Source organism: Pseudopipra pipra, chromosome 2, assembly GCF_036250125.1.
Source record: "Pseudopipra pipra isolate bDixPip1 chromosome 2, bDixPip1.hap1, whole genome shotgun sequence".
Classification (NCBI taxonomy): Eukaryota; Metazoa; Chordata; class Aves; order Passeriformes; family Pipridae; genus Pseudopipra; species Pseudopipra pipra.
The window spans coordinates 110,556,965-110,569,389 of NC_087550.1; the positions used below are offsets into that span (position 1 = coordinate 110,556,965).

Here is a 12,425-nt window from a genome sequence, read left to right on the forward strand (position 1 = left end):
AGACTTGATGTTTGTTTGATGTTTCTGTTTAGGTGCTGACCCCAGCACAAATAAAATCAATTTGCCTGGCCATACTCGAATCAGGAAAACAGTATGCAGTGAAGAAGAGGAAACCATTCCCACTCATGTATTCCTACTACGGAACAGAGTATCTTGGTGAGTAAAACACACCAACGGCTTTGACAGTGATGCTGTGTGTAGATGCTGAGCTAGCAGGCACTTCAGAAATAGAATACATAAAACCTACAGTGTGGGATTTCTCCTGACCCAGTTGGGACCATCCAACCTCCTAAAACTGCTAAGGGGGACAAGGAGCTGGAAGGAAGGACTGATGCTGCCGAGCACTGGGGAACACAAGAGGTGCCTGTGCTGCACCAGGGGAGCAGCAGAGAGCAGCTTCATTCCCTCTTCTCCTTCCTGCCCTGGTAAATCTGCCTTGCCAGACAGAGGCAGCAAGAGGTGCCCATGTCTGTGTGGAGCAGGTTACCTGAGGGAACAGTCAGAGATGTTTTTGTAGGCTGCTGTTGCCATGCAGGGACTTGCTGAGCAAGTGCAACTCAGACGTGTGGTCAGGTCCTACCCATTGAGAGCAGCTTTAGCTGCAGCTCATCTGAAGCAGTGGGGAAAGGCCATTGAGCAGCTCCCTGGCAAGGTCCTTGAGGTACAATATGCAGAAAGTGTGGGATTGATTTGCATATATTAGCGAGTTCTCTGGCAGGCGACCAGCAGGAGAAGTCACTGAGCTGTGTGTGCCACAGACCCTGGCAGGTACAGACAGTTCTTGCACTGAAATTTACGTTTTAGCTGACTGATACTGTCAATCAGGAACTGAGAATACCCATTTATGGCCCAGTTCCAATTTGAATTTCAGTTCAGGTTCAGTTTAACTTCATGCACTGAGTTTCAGTCATATCCTAGTGAAAGCATAAAAAATTCATATATATTTTTTATATATAAAAGCTGGAAGAACTGGAAATGACAGAAGTAGTAAAATATCTTTTATTCTAAGCACTGTTGTAACATGCATAAGAAGATGAAGGAGCTATGTGCTTGACAAGGAAATCCCAAGGGCATGTTGCCATGAGGTGGAGGTAGGACCCTCTTATTTGATTGTTTCTGTTCTTTACAGGTGCAGCTCATGGGCTTTCATCAATCCTTCAGATGTTGCTCTCCTACTATGAGTACCTGCAGCCAGCAGATCAGGAGCTTGTGTGGCAGAGTGTGGATTTCCTTATGGACCAGGAACAGAACAGCAACTGGCCTCCTGAGCTGGGGGAGACAATCGAGCGGGAGAATGAGCTTGTGCACTGGTGTCATGGAGCTCCAGGTTCTTTTCCCATTGATGCTTTGAATAGCCAGATGCTGATCACGTTGCTTTTTCACGTTAGGTGATTCCATGTAGAAGATAATCTCAGGTTAAATTTGACCGGTTTTGACCTTTTAGGAGATGCAGGCAAACTATCTAGACTTCTTCTACCAGTTCAGAGTGTTTTATTTATTGCTGAAACAGCTGGAACAAGAGGTATATTTTCTGCCTTAAAAGCATAGGTGATCACTGCTGAAAGAGTTCTGGTGATCCTGTTTTCTGCTTTTGCTCCCATTCGTAAGACCTCAAAGACTGGTACAGCTGAGTCAAAAGACAGCATGTGGCTGGAAAGAAAAATGGTATGTGAAAGAACACAGATACAGACACATCCGTGAGTTTGGTGAAGGACTCAAGAATACCTCTTTTTTTCCCCTGTCAGAATCAAAGTTTAAGCTGCACTTGTTACACGGATAATGCATAATTTGACCGAAGTATTTTCATGTGAAGTATAGTTTGTACTAGCAGGAGGCATTTTTTCCAAAAGTAATGCATATAAAACTGCTTTCCAGAAAAAAAAAAAAATCAATGCTTAGTTTGGGTTCATGAGGTGAGGCTGATGTCTCTCAGCAATTTTGGCAAGTAATGCTGCATATTGAAAATGCTGCTTTACCTCCAGGCAGAATTTTATTGCTAACGAGTGATATTGTCTTGATAACAATGGCACTCTAATGAAGTGGAGTAAAAACAGCTTTTGCCTACCAAACTTTATTATGATTAATTTATTTAAATCCCCTCTAAAAATAAGCCAAATAGCTTTTTTTTTTTTTTTAGTATGCATAGCTGTGTATAACTAAAATAAAGCAGTATGGGCCCCACTGGGGAATAAAAGTGAGTTTCTTTTTCTCATCTAGTAAAAAAAATTATCTGTTGCCAATGTAAGAAATTATCTTGCCCATCTTTCTGTTTCTATCAGTGTAAGTAGGTGAGGTGAATGGCAATTTGGAAATAGTAGAAGACAGTGGTAAGAGTTTACTGTTTTAAAGGCAAAATGTGACTGCTGTTTTAAATTGATAAAAGTTTGGGAATCTTAGAGTAAACCCTGAAATTCAATGATATATTGAAAATATTGTCACAGGGAATGGGTAAGTACATCTTGCCATATGCTTTTTTATCGTACCGGATACTCCTCCCTCCACATTTAGCACACAGAGGTAGCGGTGACATGTGCAGAGCATGAGACTGCAGTTTTTTGGTGTATTAATCTTTATTTTCTCAAGTGTTCTATGAAACCCTTGGTGTCCTTACTACAAAAGATAATCTCACTGCTCTTTTCCTAGGCATTGCATACCTGTTTGCCAAAGCTTACCTGGTTTCCAAGAAGCCTCAATATCTGGACACTTGTATCCGCTGTGGAGAGCTGACTTGGCAGAAAGGCCTGTTGAAGAAGGGCCCTGGAATATGCCACGGAGTGGCTGGTAGTGCTTACGTGTTCCTGCTGCTATATAGGCTCACTGGAAACTCAAAATACATATACAGGGCACAAAGGTTAGCATTCCTGTCTTCTGGATGTAGGGTAATACTGGAAAGTTTTGGGAACATTTATGAAGCAGCTCTATCTGTGATCACCACTCAGATGTAACATGAGCAGTGAGTTGCGATGAGCTGTGGGGCAGGAGCTCTGCAGTCCTGCTTCCAAGCTGTCTGTGGTGGGAGAAGCATCAGGTTCTCCCAGGCTGCCTCCCTCCCTCCCTGCCCCAAACCCTGTGCTCTTTCAGAGGGAACTGGGCTGGATGTGGAGGGATGACGTGCAACCAGGTATTATCCTGATGCGAGTTCAGAAATCAGCCAAGTTGTGTACCTGAGTCCAGGAACAGAGTAAAACATGATTTGCTACATTTTTTTCAGAGCATTTAATGCTATTTCTTTCTACTAGAAGTGGGAAAATAAATATAGGACATGATTTGCTGTTATTTTACAGGTTTTTAATTTATCCTTCCCACCTTTAGCCAGTTTGACATTGTGCTGTTCCGTTTAGCTAGTGGAGTTAATTCCATTTTCTACAGATGCAAGCATGTATGGTCTGATGAAAATTCTGTTACAGAGCTGCAACTAGCTTTAATTATACATCTGTAACTTAACTGCATATATTTAAAAACATAGAATTCAATGTTTGTTATTGTTTTCCTTACAGCATAGGACAATGAGGGAAAGTGATATAATAACTAGGGTGATTTATTTTCAGCCATTTGCTTTGAAGTGAGAACCTTTTATTTGTGTAGTTACTTCAGCATGACAGAATTGTTGCATCAGTGTGAAACCTTGCTTGCATCCTAAAGGTTATTAAAAAATACTTGTTTAATGATATGTAATACAGAAATCAGAAAAAGTTTACAGCTCTTAATCAAGCAAAATGCACATACAGATTGCAAAGGTTTGTCTCTTCAAAATCTAATGGATCTCAGTTTCTTGTGGAAGTTGGATAGTGTAGAAGTTGCAGATAAGGTTAAATAATGATCATTCTATTTTTTTAATGGCTGAATGTTATTAAAATGATGCTTTCAAACAACAGGTAAGTAGACAGAGTGTGATATCAAATAATAACAAACTCTTTTTTTTTTTCTCTCTTAGATTTGCAGAGTTCTTATTTACAGAAGAATTTAAGGCTGGTTCCCGGGCACTAGAAAGTGTCTATAGTCTGTATGAAGGTTTTTCAGGAACTGTGTGTTTCCTGACTGACTTGCTGCAACCCAACCAAGCCGAGTTTCCTCTCTTCAGTGTCTTTGTCTAAAGACTGACACCCTCCAGGGCCACATCCCGGTGGCGATGGGGGAGGGCACCTGCAGTTTCACTTTTTTGTCAAGACAGGCTATTTACAAAACGAGCCAGTGGTACCACTAATGCTAGCCTTAATGTAGCTGGGAGTCGGGTGAAAAAGAAAACACACTGGGGCTTTAGGAGGGAAGTGTGTGGTCACCAGAAATGGGTCAATGAAAAAAAGAAAAGGGGGGGGGGAGTGATTGAATCTGATGGGGTAGATATTTAGCTGTAATAAGAAGCATAATCTAATCATTCAAGTGAGACAGAAAGGGGCATTATCATACTTTTAATTTGGCAGTTACACAGGAGAAAAAAAAAAGTCAAACTAGAATTGCAGGGACACGCAAAGAAGAAACAGCAATGCAGTCAGTAGGTTTTAAAAAGAGTCCTGGAAAGACAATTCATGAAGCAATGCACTTACTGGGGAAGGTGATGTAGACATTTCACTACACTGCACAAAGGCAAAATCTGGGACTTTTTTACTTAAACCACATCTGCTAGTTTTAGTAACATGTATTAGGAATACCTGTATCTTGGAGCTCTTTCCTCTTCATGTGCATGTAATGACAGTTCTGTAGATAGCTGTGAGTGCAGGCTGCAGCTTCACAGTTCATTTCAGCAAGTGGAGTCTCGTGTGTAAATGAGCACTGAATTTGACCCTTCCTTTCAGAGCTCAGTCTGTGACAAGGAGCTGGTCTCCTTCCTGGCTTATTGTAACGCTGTCACTTGTCAATAATTTCCCTGTCACTGGGAAGGTGGGTGGAGCTTTGGAGAATACTTGGTTAAAAAGGTTCTGTAGAAAAGATACAGCAGGCAGATGCTTTCTTCATGATACAGCATTGCTAGATAAGTATTGTTCAGTGACACAAAAGCTTCCTTTAAAAATTACTTATAGCAGCATTTCTGAACAGTAACATACATATTTCAAACAATGGAAAAGTCTGTTTTCCTTGATGAATTCTTCACTACAAACCCTGCAAACTGAATGCAAACCTCGAATGACATACTGATCTTAAGAAAAACCTGGTAACAAATTCAAAATCGCTTCTTTTCCTAGTAAACAAAATAGTGTATATGCCCAAACGATTTTTAGCTATAGAAATAAATGGGTTGCTCAATACTAGTTGCACTAGCACTTAAGGTTGCAATTATATGCTGTTTTATATGTATTATAGATATGACATGGTACTTGAAAGCTAAAGAAACCATTGACGTAGATTTGTACTAAAAATATAAAAACAATATCTGTAGGTAATATATATTTACTATTTATTCATTTATTTTTATTTATATGGGAATAATGTAACACAATTACCTGTAAAGACAAATTGGAAAGACCAGTATGTCAGAAACGGAAGTTATAGAAAAAAAGCAGATATACATGCACTGCCAAACAATGCAGTCTCTCTTCCTGCATTCTCAGCTGGAGGAGATTAAAATTTCTTTATTTTTAATGCCTAATGGATTAAAGTTCCCATTTCATTTCAGTGGGCTTTGATCAGGCTATAAGTTGGAGCAGGGTCTTGAAATCCCTCCACATTTTAATGTAATAATCCCATTCCTGCTCTTGCCACTGTAATTTTAATGAGATGGGTTGCATGACTATGAGCTGCAGATAAGGATTTCTGTTATTTTGTCTTGCCCTGTGCAGCTCTAATTAATTACTTAATAATAGAAATAACCATATTTCATTAGTGAATAAAGCAATGCAGTCCTGTATCAGTTTGTCAAGAATTTAGGTATCTTTTAGCAAGTGCAAATGTTACAAATCAAGATACATTTGCTATGTGTTTATTATTTGTGGGTTAAAAGGTCTTCTTAGAAAGCCATAAATGTCACTTAGTTGATTACTCTGAGCAGTGAGATGTGTGCACATAGAAGGATGGATTCCACAGGGTATATGTGTACATGTGAGGCTGAATGAAAAAGTCGGTGGAGATGTGTGTGAGCTCTGCCCAGCAATGTTGAAATGCTCCTGTTAGATCAGAGGAAAGTCAATTGTCAGTAGTCAAGATCCCATCTCCATTAGGATGTTTATCTAGTTGCTTCCTGTAATGGATGTGGCTCATATATTTCATAACTGGAATCTTTTTAAACAAATGTCTAAGGAAGGTAAAACTTGGTGTATCTGCTTTTGCAATGTGATCAAAAACTTTTCAATCTCAATTTTTATTGTAGGGTAATGTCACTCAGCTTAAGCAAGTGAGTAACAACATTTGTGCCACAGCATTTAAATAGCTACTATAACTGTGTTCTGTCTTACACTAAGCCAGAGAAATAGGTTTTGCTGTGATCTGGACTGAAACTTTTGCAATCCTTCATTTATTGCTAACCCTCTTATTTAGAGATACAAACATTAACCAAAAGCGTCTAGTGTTTTGATGACTACACCTTAAAAAAACCCTAAACAACTCCAAACTTAAGCCTTAACACATATCAGAATAGTAATCATGAACTTTTAACTTTGTCCCCCGTGCCTACTTTTTAATTATCAGTGGGCCACAACATTTAATTGTTTCCAGTTAGTTATCTCTCAGGAGATGCTTGAGAATGAAAACCATTGCCAAAACCTCAATAAATCTAGAGCATGATAAATCAGTAACTTAGATTCTGACCAAGTTATAAGTGCTAATACCATAACATATACCACATGTGTTAAAATTTACCATAATAGCAGTAGACAAAATCACTCTGTGTTATTATACTTTACTTCCAATGGTCAAGTTTGCATTTATCTTTAAATGTGATTCTTCATAAATGGCAGGAAATAAATCAAGAACTCAGTGTCAGTTTTCTAGTGTTTTTTCCTCTGTGTCCCTTTGTAGAATTAATTCCTTCCAAGTTACATTCAGAGGAGACTGATCTGCTCTGTGTTATGTTCAACAGCACCTGCAAAACAGATCTTTCTCCACAGCTGTTCTCCATATATGAAGCCATGTGTTTGGCTTCATTTGACACTAATCTGGTGAGAAAGAAAATAGTTACTTGAGTAAGAGTTAGTCCATTCAACAATAAAAAACCCATGTAACTGCCCAGTTTTTGAAATCCAGGTCCCAAACATCTTTCTGCAGGTTGTGCGAGTTGGTCACTGACTTCACCAAGGGCAGCACACAAATATCCAGTATCATGGTTTGCATCTAGTAAAAATTTTGGAACATGATTATTCATCTCTTTCATCAGACATGGCAGTTTGAGCTCATTCTTAGAGCTTTGTGGCTTTTCTTACCTGACCTGGCTGGGTTAGGGTGGCTACTAGATGTGCTGCAGTCACAGCTTCTGAACACAGTGTAAATACACCCAGGGCTCTTCCGAAAATCCCAGTCATTAAATGAGCAGGGTTTTTTTTTCATCTTTTCCTTCCTCTTTATTGCCTATCTTGATTTTATTCTTTGTACTATATATGCTGTTACATACATGCTGTTGCAACCTTTATTTGTTGCTTTTAAGACAATGACAGGAAAGTAACCTGAGCAGAGCCCTCGGCACTTTTTGGTGTAATAAAAAACAAGGTTCTCTGTGTTCCCTTCTTCCTGCTTGGAGAAATCGATCATGCAACCTTTGCTAGACATTCTCCATGGGCTGCTGTCTCCTCCTGCTCCTGAAGTGGGCCCCAATAGACTGAAAAAGTGTATTCCTGAACAGATTCTGCCATGGTGCTGTGACAAAGGACTGTGTAACTGGAAACTCGAGAGGCCTCTTTCAAAGTGTAAAACACAAGTAACTACGTCATGTTTGCACATTAGTTTCTTGACTGTGTTTAGTTTCTAAAGTGTAGGCAATAAGAATTTAAGTGATATAATAGTATTTCTGATTATGGTGTTAAAGCAAAGAGGATGCATTGTGTGGGTATTGATGCTTATTTGTGATGTACCTGTGTTTGTGTGGTGCTGTTTGTGATTAAAGCTGTAGATTACACATCAGTTTAAGGAGCTATATACTGTTCATGACTTTTAGTCTGTCACCCATAGATTACTGTCAGGGAATAATTTTGAGAGAAACTAGATTGGTAATGTCCAGATGTATTGATTTCAGGATTCATAGAACCAGACGCAATAAGTTTTATCAACAATACAGTTCTAACAAATATATCTTCATTTTTACCTGCTACTCACAACTTCTCATCATAACAACATGTTCGTTTTGTGCCACTGCTTTCAGTGCTTTCAATATCTGCTTTCTTTGCATCATTGTTGCCTTTGGTTTCCCTGCCTTTCTTTCCCAACCTATGAATAACTAGAGAAGGCTGAAGAAGCAGCCCAGGTCTTTTGTTCTTGAAAATAAGATTGATTAATTTTGCTTAAGCAGGGTATTCCACTAACTTGTATTACATTATTTTATGCTTCCAGGTGTCATTATACTGTGTAACGACTGTCACTGATGTTTTACATCATGGAGCATGGTCACTTCTCTAGTATCTCAATTCTATTAAGACAATCAAAACCAAGTGAAATGGCTTAACATTCCAAAATACACCTTTAATTAGTTCTGGGAAATATACATAAGCGAATGCAAGTAAAGTGGTAACCCTTATTGCTACTCTGTCAGATTAATGCCATTTTGATGTTGTGATGCTAATTATATATGGGCATGTAAACAATATCAGAATACTGATTTTTTTTAAAATATTGTGGAAAAAAATTGAGATATAGGTATCTGATGTATTCAGCAGCATACAGGGGCAATCTGTGCAAATGGAAACTTTGATAAGCAATCAGCTTTTTGTACTTAGTTATCTGCATATACAGTTACAACATCTGCCAACATATTGCATGTTTTATGCCAACAGTGACCTATTTTAGTGTGTGCATGCATTTTGAGAATGTACCCTTGTTCTTTGGATCTCTGAGGTCTGCCAAGTAAATCTCAGGTGCAGTAATCTTCTCCTGCATACCTTGAATATTCTCTGGCATGAGTGTGTATTCTAATTTGTAGGAAGATTAGTATATCAGGAATAAGAATTGCCCTATAGATTTTTTTAAAGAGTAATCTTGATGTGGAGAACTACACTGATGAGCAATTGCTGGTCAGCAGCTTAGCCTGGACATTTCAGTTTATATAATTGTGTCCTGGACAAAGTAGTAAGCAGCAGAAAGCTAAATTGAAAAGAAACAGGAAAATGACCAAAAATCATACTACTAGGGGAACAACATACTTCAAAGCCATAAGCCAAAAACACTCAGGGCCCACACAAAACAATACAGCAGTTTAGGGATGTGAATAGGCATTTTCCTAGAAAATAGCACAGTGTGCTTCACTGCACAGGTAGTGGTACAGCGTCCACTGTGCAGGTTTCAGCTGCCTTGAACAGCACTTCATTGCCATTATAGCAATTTTCATATGCTGAAAAAAGTTTGCCTGTGAAGGAGTTGCCTGTAGCTGAACCTACTGCCTGCTGGAACAGAAGTGATGTACACTATTGATGCTGAGGCAGTTTAAAAAAAATGCATTCAAGAAGCCAACAAGCTCCAACTTTTCAACCTGCCTTTGAATTACTAAACCTCCTGACTAATTTGTATTGTCACCATTGGTCCTGTACCCTCTATATTTAAAATTCTATATCATGCTCTCAAAAAAACGCACAGTTTTTAAATAGCAGTCTGCTTGAAAATACGTAAAGCCATGTTTACTGTTGATACTTAGAAGGTTGTAATTTGGAAAGCCCCTTGACTTTGTTCATTGCACAAGTCAATGAGGCAGTGGAGGCATTTAGATCAAGTACAGCAATACCAACTGGAATGGCAGCAAAATAAATAAAAACTCATTTTGCCAAGTCGTATAATGATATTTGAATAAAAGATACTTTATAGTGCAGTGATATTCAGCGAGAGCACTACATGGCTATATGTGCATACTCCAGAGAAAATGTTATGGAGAAGTCCTGAAGTCAATTATATTTTATAGGGAGTAGAAAACCAATCCTAGTCAAACATATATTTCTACTTCAGATAGAAGAGGAAGGCTGTCTGACCAGAAATTTAATTCTACTCTGTCTTCATTACCATGACCACACATGAGAGAAGAAAGATTTCCTCTAACAATGGTCTGATTTTGCCACTGGTTCAGCCTCCTGCACTCATTTTAAGGGCCTGATATGCCACCTTCTGATGTCAGTGGTGAACCTCCACTTGATTCCAGGCATGCATGGTAGGTCCACATATGTGAAACAGGGGCAAAACTATTACTCCAGACCCCAAGCCTACAAACTTTCCTTCACACGAGTCCCATGGAATTAGTAAGGCTTGTCTGTATAGTATGAGGAAAGCACAGGTGTTTGCATATGCAGGGCCCTATTTGATAGCAGTTTTATACACATTTTCTCTCAATATCTCTGCAATATACATGAATGCCAATACCAATGAAAAATACAGGGAACTTAAATGGCATTATTTCATGTCTAGTTTGTGTTGGTGACACTTGATTATTCAGTATATTCCAGCGTGTGATATTCATTCCTTGAGTATGTGCCACACCCTAGGTTGGTTTCTCAGTGTTACAGCCATTCACAGCCATGATGTGGTACAGGCCCATAGAATCAAGACTGATTTGATTCTTTAGATATGCACCTTATTGTTTAAAAGCAGGACCCCTGTCCTGCTTTTCTAATATTTTAAACACTGTGATCTTTCAGAATGTGTTTATTGTATTAGTTTTGTATTGTAGATTATGATAGAAACTAGATTTTATAGCTTTTTAAAAGCAGTGATATTAAGCTTCCTAGTGGCAGAACAAACTCTCTGTATATCCGTATTATGAATATTAAAGCTGTGATTATATTTTGCCTTAAATAAAAGTCCAACCTTGAACAGTATGATTTTGTGTCAGATTGATTATTTCTGTACTTATCTTTCATAATGCTGGCAACTTTTCAGAAGAGTCATGACTCAGGGCTCCAAAAGCTTTTTAGTGGTACTGTGTAAAATAAATCATAGAATCAGATAAATCATCCAGGCTGCACATAGCACTTGGGTAAAACTACCTCATGATAGTTTCCCATGAGACAAAGCAGCTTGCTTTTGGCCTGTAGATTAAATTTTCTCACTTAGGTGTTTATTTTCAGCCTGCTTAAATCTCAGTTTTCATGACCTCTTTTCTTTCCAGAACGACTCCTCCACTCCCAGTGAAGGACGCCAGAGCATTACATTCACCTAGGCCTGCCCATAACAAGATTTCCATCTTTGCAATCATGAGCTTGAATTCAACTAGAGCTGAGCAATGACTCCAGATTTCCCAGAGCAGCAGTTCAAGAAATGGCATGTTTTAAAATTCTGGTGACAAACTAAGTTGCATTAAAGAACAGTAGCAGACATGCAGAAGTAGCTATTAGCATTATCCCATTAATAGGCTAATAGCTCCACATCCTGCCTTCCTGTTGTGCTCCTGCTAGGTCCCAGATTTCTTTTGTTAACCTCCATGTGCCAAGTCTGCAATTACCTGGGAACAGGCAAGGAGAAACAAGATCTATCAGGGCAGGCATCAGAACCAGCTGAGCATGAACAAAGTACCTGCACCAAGAGGCAGAGAGAAATGGCAGTGATTGGAGACCCCTCCTGTGCAGGATAGAGGCACCATCTGCCAACCTGACCTGGTACCTCAGCAGTTTTGTTTCTTGCCAGGTGCTCAGATTCAGGATCTGAGAGATGGAGAGTCTGCAAAGGCTCATCTTTCCCTCAGGCTGTTGCTTTGTGCCGCTTGTCCATGCAGGCATCAGTGACACAGGCAGGGTGACATTTCCAGAAGGACTGCAGAGCTCTGGTGAGCAAGGGAGGAAGGATCCTGCTGGTGAATGGGAAAGGCCCAGGGAGAGCGGGCAAGTGCTACGGGCTGGTGTCACAGCACGTGCTTAGTGTTCTGTGGCCTTAGGAACCTTTGCAGGAAAAGGGCTGGGAAGTAAGGGTGAGATCCACCTGGCAAAGTGCTAAAAGGGCACCTCTGCCACTGCCTCACTGCCCTGCTGAGGGGGCTCTGAGCTGGGTACATCAGAGGAGTCTCTATGGCACTCACAGCTACCTCTCCGCCTTTTGTTTCTTTGGTTTTTTGTTGTTGTTGTATTTATGTATTTTGCAACCGGTCATGCCTATCTTGTATTGGCCTTTTTAGCCACCAATGCACTTGCAACAAACATTGGGTAGAGCCCTTCCCAAATCTTCGTTCGCGAAGCCTAGCCGTGAGAAGAGATTTATTTATTTAATTTTTTATCAGCTGTCTCTCAGCCTTTTTTGTTGCACAGGGTTATTTTTTTCCAGGTACAGGACTTTGCCCTTGCCTCCTTCTTTCATTATACCTATTCTGTCACCCTCTATGA

The 12,425-nt window shown here is 39.6% G+C and overlaps 1 protein-coding gene across 1 annotated transcript in view; it reads left to right on the forward strand.

Annotated features, from left to right (window-relative positions):
* Positions 1–10,931, forward strand: part of LANCL3 (LanC like family member 3) — a 36,871-nt gene extending 25,940 nt beyond the window's left edge. Inside the window, exons 2-5 of the mRNA XM_064646865.1 lie at positions 33–156; positions 1,130–1,327; positions 2,644–2,851; positions 3,935–10,931. Of these exons, the coding sequence (XP_064502935.1) occupies positions 33–156; positions 1,130–1,327; positions 2,644–2,851; positions 3,935–4,094 (690 nt within the window). The 3' untranslated portion in view covers positions 4,095–10,931. The remainder of the gene's footprint in view (positions 1–32; positions 157–1,129; positions 1,328–2,643; positions 2,852–3,934) is intronic.
* The last annotated feature ends 1,494 nt before the right edge of the window (positions 10,932–12,425 follow it).